Source organism: Oncorhynchus clarkii, chromosome 7 (assembly GCF_045791955.1).
Source record: "Oncorhynchus clarkii lewisi isolate Uvic-CL-2024 chromosome 7, UVic_Ocla_1.0, whole genome shotgun sequence".
In the NCBI taxonomy this organism is placed as follows: Eukaryota; Metazoa; Chordata; class Actinopteri; order Salmoniformes; family Salmonidae; genus Oncorhynchus; species Oncorhynchus clarkii.
Genome location: NC_092153.1, coordinates 27,490,328 through 27,515,886, shown reverse-complemented (window position 1 = coordinate 27,515,886; position 25,559 = coordinate 27,490,328). Strand labels below are relative to the sequence as shown.

The 25,559-nt window shown below is 42.4% G+C and overlaps 1 protein-coding gene across 1 annotated transcript in view; it reads left to right on the top strand.

The window, feature by feature from the left end:
• The window catches only part of LOC139414185 (zinc finger protein 385B-like), a 122,400-nt gene extending 107,710 nt beyond the window's left edge, over positions 1–14,690 (top strand). Inside the window, exons 4-8 of the mRNA XM_071162072.1 lie at positions 4,970–5,159; positions 6,579–6,902; positions 7,119–7,300; positions 8,091–8,192; positions 9,779–14,690. Of these exons, the coding sequence (XP_071018173.1) occupies positions 4,970–5,159; positions 6,579–6,902; positions 7,119–7,300; positions 8,091–8,192; positions 9,779–9,991 (1,011 nt within the window). The 3' untranslated portion in view covers positions 9,992–14,690. The remainder of the gene's footprint in view (positions 1–4,969; positions 5,160–6,578; positions 6,903–7,118; positions 7,301–8,090; positions 8,193–9,778) is intronic.
• The last annotated feature ends 10,869 nt before the right edge of the window (positions 14,691–25,559 follow it).

The following is a 25,559-nucleotide window of genomic DNA, read 5'->3' as shown; positions in this document are numbered from 1 at the left end:
GCTGAGTGTACTAACCAGTATCAGGACTTTAAGGAGGAGATGATACGGGTTTTTGATCGATCTGTTTTTGGGGAGGAGGCTTCCAGGGCCCTGTCTTCCCTATGTCAAGGCAATCGATCCATAACAGACTACTCTATTGAGTTTCGCACTCTTGCTGTCTCCAGTGGCTGGAACGAGCCGGCCTTGCTCGCTCGTCTTCTGGAGGGTCTCCGCGCAGAGGTAAAGGATGAGATTCTCTCCCGGGAGGTTCCTTCCAGCGTGGATTCCTTGATTGAACTCGCTATTCGCATTGAGCGACGGGTTGATCTTCGTCACCGAGCTCGTGGAAAGGAGCTCGCGCTCTCCGTCGCCCCCCTCTCCGCATCACTACCATCTTCCTCTGCCGGCTCGGGTGCTGAGCCCATGCAGCTGGGAGGTATCCGCATCTCGACTAAGGAGAGGGATCGGAGAATCACCAACCGCCTCTGTCTCTATTGCGGTTCCGCTGGTCATTTTGTCACTTCATGTCCAGTAAAAGGCCAGAGCTCGTCAGTAAGCGGAGGGCTACTGGTGAGCGCTACTACTCCTGTCTCTCCTTCAAGATCCTGCACTACCTTGTCGGTCCATCTACGCTGGACCGGTTCGTCAGCTTCCTGCAGTGCCTTAATAGACTCTGGGGCGGAGGGCTGTTTTATGGACGAGACCTGGGCTCGGGAACATGACATTCCTCTCAGACAGTTAAAGGAGCCCACGGCCTTGTTCGCCCTGGATGGTAGTCCTCTCCCCAGGATTCAGCGTGAGACGCTACCTTTAACCCTCACTGTTTCTGGTAATCATAGTGAAACCATTTCTTTTTTAATTTTTCGTTCACCTTTTACACCTGTTGTTTTGGGCCATCCCTGGCTAGTTTGTCATAATCCTTCCATTAATTGGTCTAGTAATTCTATCCTCTCCTGGAACGTCTCTTGTCATGTGAAATGTTTAATGTCTGCTATCCCTCCTGTTTCCTCTGTCTCTTCTTCACAGGAGGAGCCTGGTGATTTGACAGGGGTGCCGGAGGAATATCACGATCTGCGCACGGTGTTCAGTCGGTCCAGGGCCACCTCTCTTCCTCCACACCGGTCGTATGATTGTAGTATTGATCTCCTTCCGGGAACCACCCCCCCCCGGGGTAGACTATACTCTCTGTCGGCTCCCGAACGTAAGGCTCTCGAAGATTATTTGTCTGTAGCTCTTGACGCCGGTACCATAGTCCCCTCCTCCTCTCCCGCCGGAGCGGGGTTTTTTTTTGTCAAGAAGAAGGACGGGTCTCTGCGCCCCTGCATAGATTATCGAGGGCTGAATGACATAACAGTGAAGAATCGTTATCCGCTTCCTCTTATGTCTTCAGCCTTCGAGATCCTGCAGGGAGCCAGGTTTTTCACTAAGTTGGACCTTCGTAACGCTTACCATCTCGTGCGCATCAGGGAGGGGGACGAGTGGAAGACGGCGTTTAACACTCCGTTAGGGCACTTTGAATACCGGGTTCTTCCTTTCGGCCTCGCTAACGCTCCAGCTGTCTTTCAGGCATTAGTCAATGATGTCCTGAGAGACATGCTGAACATCTTTGTTTTCGTTTACCTTGACGATATCCTGATTTTTTCACCGTCACTCCAGATTCATGTTCAGCACGTTCGACGTGTCCTCCAGCGCCTTTTAGAGAATTGTCTTTTTGTGAAGGCTGAGAAGTGCACTTTTCATGCCTCCTCCGTCACATTTCTCGGTTCTGTTATTTCCGCTGAAGGCATTAAGATGGATCCCGCTAAGGTCCAAGCTGTCATTGATTGGCCCGTCCCTAAGTCACGCGTCGAGCTGCAGCGCTTTCTCGGCTTCGCGAACTTCTATCGTCGTTTCATCCGTAATTTCGGTCAGGTGGCAGCTCCTCTCACAGCCCTTACTTCTGTCAAGACGTGCTTTAAGTGGTCCGTTTCCGCCCAGGGAGCTTTTGATCTCCTCAAGAATCGTTTTACATCCGCTCCTATCCTTGTTACACCTGACGTCTCTAGACAGTTCGTTGTCGAGGTTGACGCGTCAGAGGTGGGCGTGGGAGCCATTCTTTCTCAGCGCTCCCTCTCTGACGACAAGGTCCACCCATGCGCGTATTTTTCTCATCGCCTGTCGCCGTCGGAACGTAACTATGATGTGGGTAACCGCGAACTGCTCGCCATCCGGTTAGCCCTAGGCGAATGGCGACAGTGGTTGGAGGGGGCGACCGTTCCTTTTGTCGTTTGGACTGACCATAGGAACCTTGAGTACATCCGTTCTGCCAAACGACTTAATGCGCGTCAGGCGCGTTGGGCGCTGTTTTTCGCTCGTTTCGAGTTCGTGATTTCTTATCGTCCGGGCTCTAAGAACACCAAGCCTGATGCTTTGTCTCGTCTCTTCAGTTCTTCAGTAGCCTCCACTGACCCCGAGGGGATTCTCCCTGAGGGGCGTGTTGTCGGGTTGACTGTCTGGGGAATTGAGAGGCAGGTAAAACAAGCGCTCACTCACACTCCGTCGCCGCGCGCTTGTCCTAGGAACCTTCTTTTCGTTCCCGTTCCTACTCGTCTGGCCGTTCTTCAGTGGGCTCACTCTGCCAAGTTAGCCGGCCACCCTGGCGTTCGGGGTACGCTTGCTTCCATTCGCCAGCGTTTTTGGTGGCCCACCCGGGAGCATGACACGCGTCGTTTCGTGGCTGCTTGTTCGGTCTGCGCGCAGACTAAGTCCGGTAACTCTCCTCCTGCCGGCCGTCTCAGGCCGCTTCCTATTCCCTCTCGACCGTGGTCTCACATCGCCTTAGATTTTGTCACCGGACTGCCTTCGTCAGCGGGGAAGACTGTTATTCTTACGGTTGTCGATAGGTTCTCTAAGGCGGCTCATTTCATTCCCCTTGCTAAGCTTCCTTCTGCTAAAGAGACGGCACAAATCATCATCGAGAATGTTTTCAGAATTCATGGCCTTCCGTCAGACGTCGTTTCGGACAGAGGTCCGCAATTCACGTCTCAATTTTGGAGGAAGTTTTGCCGTTTGATTGGGGCTTCCGTCAGTCTCTCTTCCGGCTTTCACCCCCAGTCTAACGGTCAAGCAGAACGGGCCAATCAGACTATTGGTCGCATCTTACGCAGTCTTTCTTTTCGCAACCCTGCGTCTTGGTCAGAACAGCTCCCCTGGGCAGAATACGCCCACAACTCGCTTCCTTCGTCTGCGACCGGGCTATCTCCTTTTCAGAGTAGCCTCGGGTACCAGCCTCCGCTGTTCTCATCTCAGTTCGCCGAGTCCAGCGTCCCCTCCGCTCAGGCTTTTGTCCAACGTTGCGAGCGCACCTGGAAGAGGGTCAGGTCTGCACTTTGCCGTTATAGGGCGCAGACTGTGAGGGCTGCTAATAAGCGTAGAACTAAGAGTCCTAGATATTGTCGCGGTCAGAGAGTTTGGCTCTCCACTCAGAACCTTCCCCTTAAGACGGCTTCTCGCAAGTTGACCCCGCGGTTCATTGGTCCGTTCCGTATTTCTCGGGTCATTAATCCTGTCGCAGTTCGACTTCTTCTTCCGCGATACCTTCGTCGCGTCCACCCGGTCTTCCATGTCTCCTGTATTAAGCCCGTTCTTCGCGCCCCCGCTCGTCTTCCCCCCCCCCCCCCCCCATCCTTGTCGAGGGCGCACCCATCTACAGGGTCCGCAGGATTTTGGACATGCGTCCTCGGGGCCGTGGTCACCAGTACCTTGTCGATTGGGAGGGGTACGGTCCTGAGGAGAGGAGTTGGGTTCCCTCTCGGGACGTGCTGGACCGTGCGCTGATCGAGGATTTCCTCCGTTGCCGCCAGGTTTCCTCCTCGAGTGCGCCAGGAGGCGCTCGGTGAGTGGGGGGGTACTGTCATGTTGTGTCTTGTCTCTGTCCTTTCCCTTCACCCTGTCTCCCTCTGCTGGTCGTTGTTAGGTTACCTTTTCTCCCCCGCTTTCTCCCAGCTGTTCCTTGTCTCCTCTAACTACCCATTCACCCCGTTTCCCACCTGTTCCCTTTTTCCCTCTGATTAGGTCCCTATATCTCTCTCTGTTTCTGTTCCTGTCCTTGTCGGATTCTTGTTTGTTTGTGTTTCATGCCTGAGCCAGACTATCGTCATGTTTGCTGTAACCTTGTCCTGTCCTGTCGGAATCTGCCGGTCTATCTGAGCCTACCTATGTTTGGTTATTAAAGAAGCTCTGTTTAAGTTAGTTCGCTTTTGGGTCCTCATTCACTCACCATAACAATTGGGGGTGTCTTGCTAATTGCCTATAATTTCCACCTGTTGTCTATTCCATTTGCACAACAGCATGTGAAATTTATTGTCAATCAGTGTTGCTTCCTAAGTGGACAGTTTGATTTCACAGAAGTGTGATTGACTTGGAGTTACATTGTGTTGTTTAAGTGTTCCATTTATTTTTTTGAGCAGTGTATATCATTCACAAGTGATAGACCAATATTGTCACCCCATCAGACTATTCTTAATTTAATGTTGTCTTTACATATACTAAATAATACATGTGTGTAATGATAATATTAATATTAGGACAGATGATAAATAAATATTGTAGACCTAGCCTATAGAAAGCTCTTTTTAATAGAGGCTTTCAAACTATTTTTTCTCACGCAATTACATAGCCTATAGAATTGTTGTGCAACATGAGCTCATGGGCTCTCATTAAGTGTTTGATAAATGTTTTTGAGTGATGAGTGGGACAATAGAGTCCCTAGTACCAGGCTGTTAGCAAGTCTGGTAGGCTACTAATGACCATCAGTAGAATCAGAGCTTAGAGAAGCCTAGTTACCATCACGTGGAATTTGACCGTGGTCATGACTCGTGACTGCTGGTGTGGCGGTAATAAGGTCACATTAACAGCCCTTGGCCTGCGTGCGTGCGTGTGTGTGTGTGTGGCGGTAACCTCTGTGTTAGCAATGAGCCTGACGGAACAGTTAATTTCTTCCCCTTTGTAGAGCCAAGCCGATGCGCACTACAAGGGCAGCAAACATGCCAAGAAGCTCAAAGCGCAAGAGACGCCTAAACATAAGACCCTGAAAAACAACAGCACACCCAGCCAGGACAGAGGAAAGAGATTCATGTCCTCCACCACCTCCTCTTCCTCCTCCAGTATCGCTGTCACTGCCTGCAGCTCTGAACAACCAGGTTAATAGCTCATCTTGTTTAAGGTTGAGTTCCAAATGGCACCCAATTCCCTCCATAGTGCATTACTTTTGACTAGAGCCCTATGTGGGCTCTGGTCAAAGGTAGTGCACTATATAAGGAATAGTGTACCATTTGGGACAGGCCCATTGTCTACTCTGAATATTTATGCTGCATGCTCTATACAGCCATTGTCTTATTGGTCTTTGTCTCAAGCGTTTGGCCTTGTGATGATAAGTGTGTTTGTGAATGTGTGTATGTGCTTCTCTGTGTGTTATTGTTATACCTCAGCTTAGAGGAGCTTGTGAACATCTGTCAGGGTCATTTGAATGTGCTGCCTACATCAATGTGCCGCGTTAGATTGCTAAAGTCACTGACCTATGAAAATGGTGTTGGATTGCATACCCATTGATCTGAGTTGGGAATGGTAGGCTACGCTACCACCTGGGCTGTTGCTTGGCTTAATGATAGATGTATTCGTGCTGGATAAGTAGTGGTGGATCCCAATATTAATAATTTGTTATGATATCAATATGAGCAAGGCATATTGTGAATAAGTTTAACCCCGCCACAGCTTAGGGATGTGGCTGGATAAATGTAAGCACCTGCATATTCATAGACAAACTATGGATACAGGGGATGACCATCCATGATATCAACATTATAGGCAAAGTGGCCATCAACAGTTACATTGTTTACAAACAATGGAGTAAAACAAGCTTATATTTTGGGTTCTGATCGGTCATGACAGTTGAATTAAGCTCATGTGGCATTCAGAATTTACTGTGTATTCTTAAAGAATCAATGGATATATATCATTCATTTATGTACCAATTGCAGATTGCCTGTAAAAAATATATATTTAAAAAAAGCACCAATCATCTTGTGTACGGTCTGTTCCTCCGCAGGTCAGCTCAAATTTACTGGCTAATTCATAGTCACGAAAAGGAAGAAATCGGTCCAAAATGGGGAGTCTCTGACTCATCAATCCTGAACAGATGGAAGTCAGATGACGTTAGGTTTGATTAAGGTTAGATAAAACCATAGAGGGAGTCTTCTCTTATGGTAACAACGGCATGTTGTTGTTACCTTACAGACATGCAATTCAGACTAGTTTAATACCTTCGAATACATGCAATTCAGACTGAGAGAGAAAAGGCTCTCAACTCATTCATTCAATTGATCACAGATTGCGTGTATATCAATGCCAATTCTGTGGCCTGTCGTGGTCAAGCGGTCTAAGCCACTGCCTCCAGAATACAGCCACTGTATCCCGTGCAAGCGAGGTTTCGAGCTAGTGTCCTATCTAATAAAACACACACACCAAAAAAGCCCAATACCTGTGCTTACTAACTCTGTAGCACAACACTTTGTTAAGTGGGTTATGAGGTGGTTTAACTGTTGTATCTGTTTGATTTTCAGTTAAAATAGGGTTACATCCAAACAATCTCTACCCCATGGCGTCTTCAAAATCGTTTTTCCCAGCTGCTGGCCTGGCATTGGCGCCCTCATCTATCCTGTGTAAACCTCTATGTGAGCCCACACCTGCCAGTCCGGCCCCAGAGATGTCAAAGCCCACCCTCACTAAACCAACCCCAGTGCCTGCTGTGCCTGCTGTGCCTGCTGCCCCCGCCCCGTGCAAGCACTCTGACGAATCAGAGGAGGAGAAGGCCAAGAAGCTTCTCTACTGTTCGTTATGTAAAGTGGCCGTCAACTCCCTCTCCCAGCTTGAGGCCCACAACACAGGTCGGCTAAATGGAATCTACTAGTTGCTAATTGTTCACGTGAAACTTTGGCTATGGTTCATATACTGTACATATAATGTAATAATATATGTATTGTCTGGGGAGGTGTAATAATCTGTCCATCTATGGGATGTGCCCCTTTTGGCTCAAGAGCACCCTTTATACGTGACGAATAGCCTCTTTAATTTGCTTGCTTGTTATTCCACATCCTTACCAGGTTCCAAGCACAAAACGATGCTGGAGGCGAGGGATGGAGCAGGGCCCATCAAAGCCTATCCCAGGCCAGGGGCTAAGCTCAAGGTCCAGGCCACCATCACAAAAGGCTCTGGCCTGCAGAATAAGATGTTTCACTGCGAAATCTGTGATGTCCACGTCAACTCAGAGATCCAGCTCAAACAGGTAAAGAAATAGACAATTACAGACAATCTCAACATTTATTCATTGAATTGATCACAAATCCAAAATAATACATTTTACCTCTGTACAAGAAGTGGATTGAGTTGGCAGAACAATTGCCTCAGTGTGTGTGCAACACAACACTCCGTCTTTGTCACAAAATCCTGTACTGTATAGTTTTTTATTTCTACAACTTTTTGTGCCATTGCCTGTGTAGTCAAATTACATTTGAAATGTCATCTTGCAAAGTTGATCATATGAAGTCTCTAATTCATAGAATATGGCCTCCATGAGTCAAACACTAGGCAGGTGGCTTTTATATTTTTCTCCCACAGGTATCTCATAATTACACTGTCAATCTCCACCAAAATTAGCAGTTAATAACTTCACATTTATAATGAACAGGCCTAAGGCATGGGTTGTCATTTTTTGGATGGCCGCAGTATGTGCAGGCTTTTGTTCCAAATGTTAAAAAACCTGATAAACTAGACTTGATTTAAAATGTATTATTTCAATCAATCATGTGTTAGTACTGGGCTGGAATAAAAGCCTGCACATACTGCGACCCTGTAAGACCAGAGCTTCCCATCGCTGAGATATGTCCTACAATCAACTAGATCAAACTGATTAGCTCTGAAGAAATACGAAATCAGTGCCAGTTTAGTGATTTGCTTACGTCGGCCATATTGAGTTTGTATATACACTATGTTTCAACTGAGTATGAACGACTTTGAAAGGTAATATTTCATGCGCCTACAGGACTTATGTCAACCCTTTTTTGTACTTGTTTCAGCACATTTCCAGTCGGAGGCACAAAGACCGAGTGGCCGGGAAACCCTTGAAGCCCAAATACAGTCCTTACAGCAAGCAGCAACACAGCACCGCCACACTAGAAGTAAGGCAGTATTATCATCAGTCATTTTCCTCAGTTTTGGTGGAGATTTGTCAAATCTACACTGAGTGCACAAAACATTAAGAACACGGCAGGTAGCCTGGTGGGTAGGAGCTTTTGCCTGTAACCGAAAGGTTGTTGGATCAAATCCCCAAGTTGACAAGGTAAAAATCTGTCATTCTGCCCCTCATCAAGGCAGTTAACCCACTTTTCCCCGTGCGCCGATGACATGGATGTTGATTAAAGCAGCCCCCCGCACCTCTCTGACTCAGAGGGGTTGGGTTAAATGTGGAAGACGTATTTCAGTTGAATGCATTCAGTTGTTCAACTGACTAACTATTTCCTTTCCACCTTCCTTGTCAGATATATGTGTATAGGTGGCAGGGAAGTCAGGCGCAGGAGAGTCAAACGGAGTGTAAAATGGAGTCTTTTAATAAATGTCCAAGTAACATGCTCCATAACACTAAATAGAAAAATGAATATAAACAAATATGGGTACGAAGACCCGTCGCGCACCTATACAAAAATCACTACACTGACAATAAACAATCTCTGACAAAGACATGAGGGGAAACAGAGGGTTAAATACACAACAGGTAATGAATGGGATTGAAAACAGGTGTGTGGGAAGACAAGACAAAACCAATGGAAAATGAAAAATGGATCAATGATGGCTAGAAGACCGGTGACGTCGAACGCCGAGCACCGCCCGAACAAGGAGAGGCAACGACTTCGGCAGAAGTCGTGACATTCCTAATACCCCACCTTTCCACCTTCCTTTTGCCCTCAGAACAACTTCAATTCGGCAGGGCATGGCCTCTACAAGGTGTCGAAAGCGTTCCATAGGGATGCTAGCCCATGTTGACTCCAATGCTTCCGACAGTTGTGTCAAGTTGGCTGGATGTCCTTTGGGTGGTGAATCAGTCTTGATACACATGGGAAACTGTTGTGTGTAAAAAACCCAGCAGTGTTGCAGTTCTTGACACACTCAAACCGGTGCGCCTGGCATGTACCACACACCGTCCAAAGGCACTTCAATATTTTGTCTTGCACATTCACCCTCTGAATGGCACACATACACAATCCATGTCTCAATAATCTCAAGGTTTAAAAATCCTTATTTAACCTGTCTACTACACTTCATCTACACTGATTGAAGTAGATTTAACAAGTGACATCAATAAGGTAGCATAGCTTTCACCTTGATTCAGCTGGTCAGTCTGTCATGCAAAGAGCACACTCAGTGTACAGTATATACACTATGTTTCCAGATGAAAAGAGAATAGCAACTCACTGAAATAATATCCAGTATCCTGAGATAATGTCCTGAGATAATATCTGTATTAATTCAGTTGACAATGTACAGAATTAACTGTATTATCTCACCCGGTGGCTGTTCTCTTTTAATTGATATTACACATTGCCTATGGGTAGTCTGTTTGAGCAGAGAGGCTAGAATCGTCTCTCTGATGGATTCATTTACAGATTTATTTGTTGACTAATCAGTCAATTATAGAATTGGATAGCATTTACACACCTTACCCCCATGTGAATTGTTGTGTCTCATGGAGTTGCTCTCTTCCCCTCAGGCTAAACTGGCATTCCAGAAGAACCTTCTGAAGCCCCTGTCTCAGGCTTTCCTCTCCAGCCCGTTCATCCCCACCACAATACCCTCCATCTCCCTCCACCCGCGGCCCAACACCTCCATCTTCCAGAAAGCCGCCCTCCCGACCTCTTTCCTGCGAGCGGCTCCTGGCCCTATCCGGCCAACAGGAGGGTCCATCCTCTTCGCCCCATACTGACCCCTCATCCTGAGCACCAAGGGAGGTCCAGCTTCGTGTGTACAGTGTCCATATTATGACAGCCTCAGAGTCACAAGTAGTTGGTGTCAAACTGTTCCTCAGAGAGCTCTGAGATGTGTATGAGAGGTGTTACCATGGCAATGTTCACACTGGTGCAGTCAGAATTACGGAGCTTGACCCGACAACATGTTTCTCCTAAACATGCTGAACCTTAACTGAGGGGAGCATTGAACTGTCTACACCCTGATTTGACTTGAATTACCGCGGTTTCTCGACACAATGTAAGGACAACACCAGTCATGTGTACGGTGACCTATTAGGACAGCCTCAGTGTCAGGACTTCTTTCAATCTCACCTTACACATGATCGGTGTATATTTGTGGTAGTGCTGGACAGCAGAGGAAGTGCTGTGTTGTTTCAGACCGGTGATGGGGGCTAGCTTGTCTCCAGTGTTTGTACGGTGGAGAAAGCTATGGGATACAGCGCCATGATTGACCTCAAATCAGGCTTTTTTCTAACTCCTGTGGGCTGAACAACTGACACCAGCTGCGATTAACTCTTTCAAAATCACAATAAACATCCCTGCAAAATCTGGGATGTTTTCCTTCTGTCCTTCAATTTCAGTGTTATTATAAGATAAACAACTGTTTGTTTTTCCAAAGACAAAATGGAGAATTGCACATTAATGCTGACCTGCCTGTTGTCTGGCAGGGACGTCATGGGCATTTGATTTCTATGTGATGTCAACGTTTTTGTCAGGGCACTGTATTGTGACCCCTTAATGCAATAATGTACAGAGTTTAAGATACGTGTACAGTATATACAAAACTATGTTAGGTAGTATTGTAACAGAGTACTAGAAATAGAGTTTATGCACACATTGTGGTTTGGAGAGTTTGGAAAATACTGCTTTAAACTTTTTTTTAAATCAAGAAACGAGATACGAATGTTATAGTTGTGCTCCTTTAAGTACTGAATTGTGAGCCTAGGATCAAAATTGAAAAACTGCCATCTCTGGATGATACAGTGATGTCCTTTGCTATGCAAGAAGTTGATAACTATTGTCACCACATTTTAAGCAATATTGTGTACGGTTTTAACCGCGGCAACAACAGCAAGATTTAACCTGTATGGTGTTAATATTGCGACACCCTCATTCTCAGCAGGACTTGTTTCAATCTTAGCAGGACTTAGGCTGTCCTAATATAGACACCGTCAGAATTGATTACAATAGAAGGTGGCTAGATGTTTCTCCACAGGAATTCTTTGAAGGTATGCCTTCAGAAAGTATTCACACCCATTGACTATTTCCACATTTTGTTGTGTTAGAAAAGGGGCTTAAATTGGATTTAATTGTCATTTTTGATAACGATCTACACAAAATGTAATGTGAAAGTGGATATCATTTTTGAACATTTGTAAAAACTATTCATGAAAAATAAAACACCAATATATCTTGATTAGATACAGTTGAAGTTGGCAGTGTACATACATCTTAGCCAAATACATTTCAACTCCGTTTTTCACAATTCTTGACATTTAATCCTAGTAAAAATTCCCTGTCTTCGGTCAGTTAGGATCACCATTCAGAGAAAATGATTTATTTCAGCTTTTATTTATTTCATCGCATTCCCAGTGGGTCAGAAGTTTACATACACTCAATTAGTATTTGGTAACATTGCCGTTAAATTGTTTAACCTTGGTCAAACATTTCGGGTAGCCTTCCACAAGCTTCCCACAGTAAATTGGGTCAATCAATTTTGGCCCATTCCTTCAGACAGAGCTGGTGTAACTGAGTCAGGTTTGTAGGCCTCCTCACTTTTTCAGTTATGCCCACAAATATTCTATAGGATTGAGGTCAGGGCTTTGTGATGGCCACTCCATTACCTTGACTTTGTTGTCCTTAAGCCATTTTTCCAGAACTTTGAAATTATGCTTGGGGCCATTGTCCATTTGGAAGACCCAATTGCGACCAAGCTTTAACTGATGTCTTGAGATGTTGCTTCAATTTATCCGCATAATTTTCATTCCTCATGTTGCCATCTATCTTGTGAAGTGCACCAGTCCCTCCTGCAGCAAAGCACCCCCACAACATGATGCTGCCACCCCCGTGCTTCCCGGTTGGGATGGTGTTCTTGCAAGGGGGAGGCTTCAGCTTGAAAGCCTCCCCCTTTTTCCTCCAAACATAACGATGGTTATTATGGCCAAACAGTTCTATTTGTGTTTCATCAGACCAGAGGACATTTCTCCAAAAAGTACAATCTTTGTCCCCATGTGCAGTTGCAAACAGTAGTCTGGCTTTTTTATGTTGGTTTTGGAGCTGTGGCTTCTTCCTTGCTGAGCGGTCTTTCCGGATATGTCGATATAGGACTCGTTTTAATGTGTATATAGATACTTTGTACCTGTTTTCTCCAGCATCTTCACAAGGTCCTTTTCTGTTGTTCTGGGATTGATTTGCACTTTTTGCACCTAAGTACATTTATCTCTAGGAGACTGAACGCATCTCCTTCCTGAGCAGTATGGCAGCTGCGTGGTCCCATGGTGTTTATACTTGCGTACTATTGTTTGTACAGATGAACGTGGTACCTTCAGCCATTTGGAAATTGCTCCCAAGGATGAACCAGACTTGTGGAGGAAGTCTACAATTTTTGGGGGATTTTCCCATGATGTCAAGCAAAAAGGCACTGCGTTTGAAGCTTCTAAAGCCATGACATCATTTTCTGGAATTTTCCAAGCTGTTTAAAGGCACAGTCAACTTAGTGTATGTAAACTTCTGACCCACTGGAATTGTGATACAGTGAATTATAAGTTAAATAATCTGTCTGTAAACAATTGTTGGAAAAATTACCTGTTTCATGCACAAAGTAGAGTGTAGCCTAGTGGTTAGAGTGTTGGACTAGTAAGGTTGCAAGTTCAAATCCCCGAGCTGACAAGGTACAAATCTGTCGTTCTGCCCCTGAACAAGGCAGTTAACCCACTGTTCCTTGGCCATCATTGAAAATAAGAATTTGTTCTTACCTGACTTGCCTGGTTAAATAAAGGTAAAATAAAAAAATACAAATATGTCCTAACCTACTTGCCAAAACTATAGTTTCTTAACAAGAATTTTGTGGAGTGGTTAAAAAATAATGACTCCAACATAAGTGTATGTGAAGTAAGTATTCAACCCCCTGAGTCAAAACATGCTAGAATCAACTTTGGCAGCAATTACAGCTTTGAGTCTTTCTGGGTAATGCTCTAAGAGCTTTGCACACCTGGATTGTACAATTTTTGCACATTATTATTAAAAAAAATGTTCAAGCTCTGTCAAGTTGATTGTTGGTTATTGCTCGACAGCCATTTTCCAGTATTTTTAAGTCATAACTGAAACTAGGCCAATTAGTAACATTCAATGTCGTCTTGGTAAGCAACTCCAGTGTATATTTGGCCTTTTGTTTTAGGTTTTTGTCCTGCTGAATGGCGAATTTGTTCCCAGTGTCTGTTGGAAAGCAGACTGAACCAGGTTTTCCTCTAGAATGTTGCCTGTGCTTAGCTCTATTCCATTTATTTTTATCCTAAAAACTCCCTAGTCCTTGCTGATGGCAAGCATACCAGAGCATCATTCAGACACCACTTTGCTTGAATATATGGCGAGTGATACTCAGTGATGTGTTTTATGGATTTGCCCCAAACGTAATGCTTTGTATTCAGGACAAAAAGTTAATGTCTTTGCCAAAATGTTTGCAGGTTTACTTTAGTGCCTTATTGTAAACAGGATGCATGTTTTGGAAGATTTTATTCTGTACAGGCTTCCTTCTTTTCACTCTGTCAATTAGGTTAGTATTGTGGAGTAACTACAATGTTGATCCATCCTCAGTTTTCTCCTATCACAGCCATTAAACTATGTAACTGTTTTAAAGTGACCATTGGCGTCATGATTAAATCCTTGAGCGGTTTCCTTCCTCTCCTGCAACTTAGTTAGGAAGGACGTCTGTATCTTTGTAGTGACTGGGTTTATTGATACACCATCCAAAGTGTAATAACTTCACCATGCTCAAAGGGAGTTTTAATGTCTGCTTGTCCCTTGTCTTTGTGGTTGAATCTGTGTTTGAAATTAAATTATTGACTGAGGGATCTTACAGATAATTGTATGTGTGGGGTACAGAGATTAGGTAGTCTTGCAAAAATCATGTTATTGAGTCCATGCAACTTATTGTGACTTCTTAAGCAGATTTGTACTCCTGAACTTATTTAGTCTTGCCATAACAAAGGGGTTGAATACTTATTGACTCAATACATTTCAGCCTTTCATAAAAATATTTTTTGTAAAAAGCTCTAAAAACATAATTCCACTTTGACATTATGGGGTATTGTACGTAGGCCAGTGACAAATTTAATCAATTTTAAATTCTGGCTGTAACACAAAAAAAATGTGGAAAAAGTCAAGGGGTGTGAATAATTTCTTAAGGCACTGTGCCTCTATGTGTCCACAGTGGGATTTGTAATATGGTGTGTTAACCAGAATTTACAAAGTTCTCCTAAAAGAATTGGTACCATACATGGGTATTTCTAGAATATTAAGTCATTTACACTGCTCAGATGAGACAACAGAGGTTATTTGTGAGGATGTGGGGACTTGATAAGTGTATAAGATGTATGTATGAGAAAAAAGTATACATTGAAAGTATTTCAATAAAATAATATATTTGTTTCACAACCACCTCAATGTTGATGTTTTTTACTGCACATTAACAATACTTCTCACCTGAATACAGTATGATCATCCCTGAATTTGAGTGTAATTAGAAATAAATAAAACTGTGTTTGGGAAATGTAGGAGATAATCAATTAAACTACCATCATTATTATCCACTTATCAGGCGCAATGGAACATGATATTAGATGATTGGTCTTATTTTTCCTCTTTTGTCCTATTTGCTTGAGAAAAAATGTCAAGGCAAGATTTATGAAGATTTACTAAGCATTTGCTTCAGGTGCAAAATTACAACCGTTTTTTCAACAAGTGATGAAACACCAAAAACAATGCTAAAACATGACAACTAAAACAACTGCATTATTTACAATTTACTTTAGTTTTATTCTTTCTTGTAACTGTTATTTTACTTGTTTTGCTCTGTCCTCAATGTTTAATTCCGATTTGAATATTTTTCAATATTGGCCCTATGTGAGTGTAAAAACATCATACTGTACAGTGGCTTGCAAAAGTAGTCACCCCCCTTGGCATTTTTCATATTTTGTTGTCTTACACCCTGGAATTAAAATATATTTTGGGGGGGGTTGTATCATTTGACTTACACAACACGCCTACCACTTTGAAGATGCTAAATATTTTTTATTGTGAAACAAACAAGAAATTAGACAGGAATAAATGAAAAAGTCAATACTTTGTAGAGCCGCCTTTTGCAGCAATTACAGCTGCAAGTCTCTTGGGGGTATGTCTCTATAAGCTTGGCACATCTAGCCACTGGGATTTTTGCCCATTCTTCAAAGAAAAACTGCTCCAGCTCCTTCAAGTTGGATGGGTTCTGCTGGTGTACAGCAATCTTTAAGTCATACCACAGATTCTCAATTGGATTGAGGTCTGGGCTTTGACTAGGCCATTCCAAGACATTTAAATGTTTCACCTTAAACCACTCAAGTGTTGCTTTAGCAGTATGCTTAGGGTCATTGTCCTGCTTGAAGGTGAACCTCCGTCCCAGTCTCAAATCTCTGGAAGACTGAAACAGGTTTCCCTCAAAAATGTCCCTGTATTTAGCGCCATCCATCATTCCTTTAATTCTGACCAGCTTCCCAGTCCCTGCCAATGAAAAACATCCCCACAGCATGACGCTGCCAGCACCACGCTTCATTATGGGGAAGGGGTTCTCGGGGTGATGAGAGGTGTTGGTTTTGTGCCAGACATAGCGTTTTCCTTGGTGGCCAAAAAGCTCAATTTTAGTCTCATCTGACCAGAGTACCTTCTTCCTTATGTTTGGGGAGTCTCCCACATGCCTTTTGGCGAACACCAAACATGTTCGCTTGTTTGTTTTTTTGGCCACTCTTCCGTAAATCCCAGCTCTGTGGAGTGTACGGCTTAAAGTAGTCCTATGGACAGATACTCTACTCTCCGCTGTGGAGCTTTGCAGCTCATTCAGAGTTATATTTGGTCTCTTTGTTGCCTCTCTGATTAATGCCCTCCTTGCCTGGCCCGTGAGTTTTGGTGGGCGGCCCTTTCTTGGCAGGTTTGTTGTGGTGCAATATTTTTTACATTTTTTTAAATAATGGATTTAATGGTGCTCTGTGGGATGTTCAAAGTTTCTGATATTTCTTTATAACCCAACCCTGATCGGTACTTCTCCACAACTTTGTCCCTGACCTGTTTGGATAGCTCCTTGGTCTTCATAGTGCTGTTTGCTTGGTGGTGCCCCTTGCTTAGTGGTGTTGCAGAATCTGAGATCATGTGACAGATCTTGTTTGCACACAGGTGGACTTTATTTAACTAATTATGTGACTTCTGAAGGTAGTTGGTTGCACCAGATCTTATTTAGGAACTTCATAGCAAAAGGGGTGAATACATATGCACGCACCACTGGTCCATATTTTTTTTCTTTCGAATTAAAAAAAAAAAAAAATAATAATTTCACTTCAACAATTTGGACTATTTTGTCCATTACATGAAATCCAAATAAAAATAGGAAAAACACCAAGGGGGGTGAATACTTTTGCAAGGCACTATATGTCATATGGGTTTATCCACAAATGTGAGTAAGTATTAGTGTGACTCATGCGGCAGCAGGATTTCGTTATGCAAGCAGGTTATGTAAAGAACATGTCTGTCTTTTGATCCTCCTGCCGAGTGCTGTGTAAGAAGCTCAGCATCACTCCACTGACACCACATCTAGCTTATACTCATGTTTACATAAAATCACTTAGTACAGGCTACACTGCATGAGAAAAGCATGCAAGAACAAAAATATGCAATGGCTGAAATGACCAGTTATGTTTTCAGCCATATCAGCGGAATCACCGGACATTTCATATTTAAACAATGTACACATTATCTACATTGGCCATGTTGATAATTTAGTTCTGCAGTATAGTTTTGAGCCTTAATGCTGCTGTTATGACAGGCAAATCTTACCACATACGTCAAAGAACACAATCTAACCCTAGAAAAGCTTTAAGAAATCTTAGGAAAGTATTTTAGCAGTGTGAAAGACTCAAGTCCTCAAGTCTTTTCCCCCTTTTCCTTTGAAGTGAATGCCGAGGTTAAACCGTGGTTGTCATAGTATTATGAAAGCCTTATGTCAGCTTATCTACTCTTTTCACTCGCGCTTGATGCGGTTGATCCCACTTAAACACCCAGGCCCCATGCATAATGTTGAAAGCAAGTCATTACAGTCAAGAGCGCTGAAAGAGGAACACAAGTGGAACAAGTGTCGCAAATCCCCCTTGATTGCAGTTAATGCTAGATTTAGAAAGCATAGTTCTCTCCCTTCATATTTTTTTAAATGTCAGTACTTATTAACTTGCACAATTGATCTGATAGGCATGGTTAGCTGGTTTGTGCTACTGTAGAGTAAGAATTAATAGTAAATACTAAATAGCAATAACACTGGGTAGTTCTCATATCATTTTATGCTTGGCCCTACATGAAAATTACCTTGCAAATAATCCAATAGTAAATCATAGAAACATGTACAGTATGTAGGCTACTGAATATTAATGCTATGCCTGCCAAAGAGCTGGTTTCAAGCGCAGGGCGCAGCAGGTGTTTATTTGTAAAGGACTACAGGAGGAGGCAGGTAGCTGGGTCCAGGGGCAGGCAGAAGGTCATAAACAAGGGTCCAAAAGGGCAACAGTACAGGCAGGGAGAAGGCTACAGACATAGTCCGGGAGATCAGGCAAGAGATTGATGACAGGAAATCCGACAGGCAAAAGTACGGGCAGGGAATAGGCAAAAAGGCGTGGTTAGTGAGGATGGCCAAAACTATGGTACACAGGAGGACTAACACGGGAAAACCCAGCACTCCAAGTAGACATGTGTATCAAAACAAACAATACCTCACAAGGATGGGGTGCTAAGAACTGAACTAAATAGTGTGTGTAAATTACATACAGGTGTGTGATCAGAATTCAGGTGATTGGGATCTGGAGAGTGAGCTGCGTTCAGGGGATCTATGTGTTTGAGAGTGCGGGCTGGAAAGTGGGCTGGAAAGTGAGCTGTGTTCAGGGGATCTATGTGTTTGAGAGTGTGAGTTGGAAGCAGACGTTACAATGCCCTGAAACACAATTTCTGCCTTCTATGAAAAGGACTCCAAATGGCAACATTTTCTCTATATAGTGTACTGATCAGAGCCCTATAGACCCTGGTGAAAAGTAGAGCATATACAGAGAATAGGGTGCAATTTGGGATGCAAGCACTTTGTTAACAGTCTGCCTGGAGTGCTTTATATGCACAACCATTAGTCTGTTAATCCTTGTGAGACTGGGAGCAACAGCTCGACTCTAGCCTTCTGTTATGAAAGATGACACCATGGAATCTCTCAGTTTCTCTCAGAGCTAATATCACTCTGACATGACTGAACACGTTCAGGTAGGAAAGGGAGAATGGACCTCTGTTAAAAACGATTGGGAAAATAAATACAGTAGTTTGCATATGGACATAAACATTTAGAAGAGCATCACTACTTTCAGTTATTCTGGGCTGGCTGCTCACTTCCTCCTGATATATAGAAAGCTCTGTGTTAGTCTTATTGAGTTGGCCCTGGCATCCTCTCTGCAGGGAAGCCCCATTTTGTTCAGTAGTGAGTAATCCAGACAGAAAATATTTACACAAGAAGCAACCTAATATCACACAGTCAATCTCTCAGTCATTTAGTAAGTTCACCATTCTGCGATTCTCACTGTTAAACATCACCTACTACCAATGTTCATCAGTGCTCAGAAACAACACCAAGCCCTCCTCCACCTTAGACACTTGAAGATCTGAGAGGATATGCTAATAGCTCTACTTTACCCTTGTTGTGTCTTTGGCTATGCCGGATTCAGTGATATGACATGCTATTCTATAAAATAATTTATCCGTAATTAATATCAACTGATTGAGCTAATCATGTAAATGTAATTAACTAGAGTCAGGCACCACAAAATAATATTTATAGAGCTGTTATCTTCCGAATAAACTCTTAAAGACCTAGTAATATCTCCCGGGTGACGCAGTGGCTAAGGGCGCTGTACTGCAGCGCCAGCTGTGCTACCAGAGACTCTGGGTTCGCGCCCAGGCTCTGTTGTAACCGGCCGCGACCGGGAGGTCCGGGGGCAACGCACAATTGACCTAGCGTCGTCCGGGTTGGGGAGGGTTTGGCCGGTAGGGAAATGCTTGTCTCATCGCGCACCAGCGACTCCTGTGGCGGGCCGGGCGCAGTGCGCGCTAGCCAAGGTTGCCAGGTGCACGGTGTTTCCTCCGACACATTTGCACGGCTGGCTTCCGGGTTGGATGGCGCTGTGTTAAGAAGTAGTGAGGCTTGGTTGGGTTGTGTATCGGAGGATGCATGACTTTCTACCTTCGTCTCTCCCGAGCCCGTACGGGAGTTGTAGCGATGAGACAAGATAGTAGCTACTAAACAATTGGATAACACAAAATTGGGGAGAAAAAGGGGTAAAAATAAATAAATAAATAAATACATTTAAAAAAAATTAAAGACCTGGTAATATTTTACATCAATAGCAGTCAATATTAATCGTCATCTTATTTCAGTCTCATCTGAAAGTTGTAAATTCTTGGTTATCTGCACGAAGCCTGGCTAACAAGTTGAATCAGCAATACAAAATTGGGTTTAATTATTTATTTACTAACTAACTAATCACACAGAATTACATATACAAAGAATGAATTATACCTCGATTACAAATTACGTCATAAAGGAAAACCTCCCTAGCGGGCGGAACAGATATGACAGCTGGTTACACAAATGAAAAGAAACTGGGGTGAAACTTTGAGTGAAAGAGCGGGAAGACTGAGGGACACAGGGAGAAGCTGTGCTATCCTAAATACAGTATCTTATGCATTCTAAATTACCGCCCATTTGGAAAAGGAAAATGCAATAAATATTTACTCTGAGCTGTGCTTCGGTAGGTTGGTGGTAGATGGAAGGCCGTGTTGCCAAACCAAGTCCTTTGTCCTTTGAAGAATGTCTCTGGTGGTCAATTGGATACGTTGTAATAGAGTCGTTGTGTGATAGACGGGATACTCTGTCTGTTCCTTCCTAACTCTCGTTTGCAGCTTCTGTTGCTAACTCAACGCTAGTAGGTATCACCTCTGTAGTGAATAAGAGTTCAAAATTCATACCATTCGCAACCAAAGCTCACACTGATGTTGGCTTCGTTCTGTAGTTATTATCTGAACCATTCTGACATAGGACCGTCGTCCTCACGTCCTCGGAATAGGAGGTTATATTGTCGTCAAGGGCTTATATAGGAAGGGAGAGGAGGGCGTGTTTGAAAAGTTTTATAGCCCATGTCCCTTCACAGGGGCGGGCCACTAATTGATCAGAGCCCTATCTTATGAAAACCCAAATCTCACATTTTAGAAGCTAAAATCACATTTCATCCCATCACGAATAATTTCATATTAAAACATTTAAATTGAACAACAATTCCATGTGAATCTGATAACTCTGATGTGTAGACTTTCCACTGTAGAGTTTATGTCATCTTATCATTGATGTGAATGTCTCAGATGACAACCGAACTGACATCATATTCATTAACTTTTTATGGCTGCAGGGGCAGTATTGAGTAGCTTGGATGAAAAGGTGCCCATTGTAAACGGCCAGCTCCTCAGTCTCAGTTGCTAATATATGCATTAGTATATATATATATATTATTAGTATTGATAGAAAACACTCTAAAGTTTCAAAAACTGTAAAAATATTGTCTGTGAGTATAACAGAACCGATATTGCAGGCGAAACGCTGAGGAAAATCAAAACAGGAAGTGGCTTCTATTTTGAAAACTCCATCTTCCATAGTCTCCCTTTGCTGGATTTAAAGGGATATGAACCAGATTCCTTTTCCTATCGCTTCATCAAGTTGTCAACAGTCTTCAGACATAGTTTCAGGCTTTTATTTTGAAAAATGAGCCAGAACGATAACATCGCGTCAAGTGGTCACATGAGTTTTGCTCGCGCAACAGAATTTGGATAGGTATTGCTTTTCCCTCTCCTACTGTGAAAGACATTTGCGGTTGATATATTATTGATTATATTTTTTGAAAACAACCTGAGAATTGATTAGAAAAATCGTTTGACATGTTTCCGTGGACATTATGGAAACTATTTGGTATTTTCGTCTGCGTTGTCATGACCGCTCTTTCCTGTGGATTTCTGAACATAACGCGACAAACAAACGGAGGTATTTTGGATATAAAAATAATCTTTATGGAACAAACAGAACATTTGTTGTGTAACTGGGTGTCTCGTGAGTGAAAACATCTGAAGATCATCAAAGGTAAACGATTAATTTGATTGCTTTTCTGATTTTCGTGACCAAGCTTCCTGATGCTAAGTGTACAAACCTCTTCAGTCTCCCCCCTCCTTTTTCAAACATTCTGTTAAAAATCGCGCAACATTTCAGCGTCCTGCTACTCATGCCAGGAATATAGTATATGCATCTGATTAGTATGTGTGGATAGAAAACACTCTGAAGTTTCTAAAACTGGTTAAATCACGGCTGTGACTATAACAGATCGTGTGTTTCATTGAAAAACGCAAGAAAAACTGCTCTCTGAAAGCTAAAAATAATTTCCATAAGTCACTTCCATGAGTTGTTAAAAGAGGACAGAATTTAATATCGACCTGCATGCAATTCATACAAATTCCACACGATGTCGCCATTGTCGTCATTTTCAATTGAATGAATTGTTGTAAAATCCATCTATCTGGCATCCGTTTCTTCCAGTCTTCACCCGGATGTTGTTAATGTGGACATAGGCAGCCATTGATTTGCAAACGAGGAGCTATTGAATATACATCGCCCTGTAATCATTTTGATAGATTATAAACGTTTACTAATACCTAAAGTTGGATTACAAAAGGATTTCGAAGTGTTTTGTGAAAGTTTATCGTCGACTTTTTTAATTTTAAAAAATTACGCAGCGTTTAAAAACGATGTTTTTTTCTGAATGACACAGCTTCCATACAAAGCTATTTTGGGTATATATGGACCGATTTAAACGAAAAAAAGACCCAATAGTGATGTTTATGGGGCATATAGGAGTGCCAAGAAAGAAGCTCGTCAAAGGTAATGAATGTTTTATATTTTATTTCTGCGTTTTGTGCTGCGTCGGATAAGCAGAGTCTTTGTTTACGTCGCATTCATGCATTTTCAGGTGGTGCATGCAATCAGATAATAGCTTCTCATGCTTTCGCCGAAAAGCATTTTAAAATCTGACTTGTTGGCTAGGTTCACAACGAGTGTAGCTTTAATTCAATACCCTGCTTGTGAATTTTGATCAAGGTTTGAGTTTAAACGAGTACATTTAGCATTTAGCGTAGTGCATTTGCATTTCCAGGTGCCTACTTGAGACGTCTGCGTCTCAAGTAGGAGCAAGAAGTTTTAAAGGACACCAAATTAAATATGGACACGGATGCAATTCCTACAGCTTCCACACGATGTCGCCAAAAACGTCATTTTCATTGACAAAAATCCTTTGAGACATGACCAATAGATCCGTCATTCCATCCAGCCTACAACAATCGATTTTGGAAGATTGAAAAATGGACATTGTTTTCTTGAGTAGCTGCTATTGAATACAGATCGCCCAGTGATCAATTTGATCGCTTATTAACGTTTACAAATACCTAAAGTTGGGTTATAAAAGTAGGTTGAAGTGTTTTATCAAAGAATATAGGCAACTTATATAATTTTTAAAATGACGTTGCGTGTTGGAAGAGAGCTTTTTTCCTGAACCAGACAGGCTATACAAATGGATATTTTGGGCATACATGGACGGATTTAATCGGGAAAAAGACCAATTTGTGATGTTTATGGAACATATAGGAGTGCCAACAAAGAATATCATCAAAGGTAATGAATGTTTTATATTTTATTTCTGCGTTTTTGTGTAGCGCCGGCTACGCTAATTATTTTGTTTACGTCCCCTTCAGGTATATTGGGGTGTTGCATGCTATCAGATAATAGCTTCTCATGCTTTTGCCGAAAAGCATTTTAAAAATCTGACTTGTTGGCTAGATTCACAACGAGTGTAGCTTTAATTCAATACCCTGCATGTGTATTTTAATGAACGTTTGAGTTTAACGAGTACATTTAGCATTTAGCGTAGCGCATTTACATTTCCAGGTGCCTACTTGAGACGTCTGCGTCTCAAGTAGGATCAAGAGGTTAATGTTTTGTCGTGCGATCGATAAACGCTTACACAAACGCTTGAATTGCTTTCGCTGAAAAGCATAATTTCTAAATCTGACACGACAGGTGGATTAACAAAAGGCTAAGCTGTGTTTTCCTATATTGCACTTGTGATTTCATGAATATAAATATTTGTAGTAATATTTATTGAATGTAGCGCTATGCTATTCAGCGGTTGTTGATGACACTTATCCCGATATCGGGATTGCAGCCATAACAAGTTATTAAGTACCATCGCATATGTTCAATTGATTGGATTGCCAGAATATAGTTAATTTCCCCCCACCTTCTGATGTTCCCAGAATCTCTATGTTAACCAAGGGTTTTGCAAATGTAACCTCAGTAGGGTAGAGAGAGGAAAAATGGGGGAAGAGGTATTTATGACTGTCATAAACCTACCCCCCAGACCAACGTCATGACACCCTCTTTTAGGCTAAGTGGAATAAACAACTGTGCAATCCTCTCACATCTCCACAAGTGCCTAGGCCAGGGGGTAGTGGCGGGCACCTATGTGAAGGTAGCCACAATTAGGATTAGCCACAATAATAGAATTTACGATTAGCCTCCAAAATAAAAATCACTAATTGAAAGTGATGCAAATGGTTACAAATAGTGTTATCAAGACATATTTGGACTAGGTAGGTAGCCTCAAGGTTAGAGCATTAGATCAGTAACTGAAAGGTTATTGGTTCAAATACCAGATCCAACAAAGTAAAAAAGAAAATAGAAATCTGTCACTGTGCCTTGCCTAATTGCTGTACAATGATGCTGTGAGTATCACTGAGTAGGCTGATATCCACTTCATGGGTGCACAATCCATAGCTTAGGCTGTACTGTGCATATAAGTACGCCCCCAATGCAATTCTAAATCCACAGTGGGATTTTAACAGATTTTTACATTTTTTGTTTTAAATTAACTATTGTCATCTGTTTAATTTATATAACAACATTCCAACCTTAGCATTATCTAGTCCAAATATGATTCCACTATTTTTAATTAGTTTGAATCATTTTCAATTGGGCACTTTTATTTTGGAGGCGATTCTCAAATTCCACCATTTTAGCTAATCCTTATTGTGGCTAGCTTCACACCGGTGTGGCGAGCAAGGAGTTGTTTCTGGATAGGGCCTATAGACCTTTATTCTAAAAGCCTAAAGAGAAGCACATGACTTGTTGCCAGTGTAAACTAGCTGATAAATCACTTCGGGGCGGCAGGAAGCCTAGTGGTTAGAGTGTTGGACTAGTAACCGAAAGGTTGCAAGATCAAATTCCTGAGCTGACAGGGTACAAATGTGTTGTTCTGCCCCTGAACAAGGCAGTTAACCCACTGTTCCTAGGCCGTCATCGAAAATAAGAATCTGTTCTTAACTGACTTGCGTAGTTAAATAAAGGTTAAAAAAAGTTGAAAGATCTATGACAGTTTGTTACAGTTCTCAGATGAATGTGTGGCTGATCATTTTGTGAAGTCATGCATTTAATGACATCACTCTGTGTTCCACATTTGTTCGATGATGGCTCCTGATTTAGAGCAATTTACAGCCAATCAGTACAATGCAATTCAAAGTGAAAAGCTTTGCAGGCTCATTTCTCCTGAACATAGTCCAGTCAAACCATTTCCCTTTCACATTCTCTACACTCAATTGCTCCATAGTGACAGTAAGCAGTGAGGTGAGGTGTATATGATAGTACAATGACAACAGACTTTTCTACAGTTCAAATGATCTTGTCACACCAGAATTACACCACATCTCAACTGCAAACGAGAATGATTTTGGAACTGGGCCCTGAACTTGTTTTCATGATAGTATGGCGCCCTCTACTGTTATATGTGATATAACAAAAGCGCATTGAATAAAAAAATAAACGTTTTGGAAATCCTTTGTTTTTTATGATCTTTTATTATTCCCATTTAATGCTTCTTGTTTGCTTTTACTTCTTTTCATTTTACTATTGTACTGTAAAGTGTGCTGCAAGTGTGCTGCAATACTATGAATCATCAATGGATGATTCATAGTAAAGGTTGGGTTCGTGCAGATAACCAACAATTTACAACGTTTGGAATGAGACTAACGTGAGTTAAAGAATAATTCATTAATTAGAAGACTAATTGATCAGATGTTAAAATATCTGAAGAGTTATATTAGGAAAATTATAACTTTGTA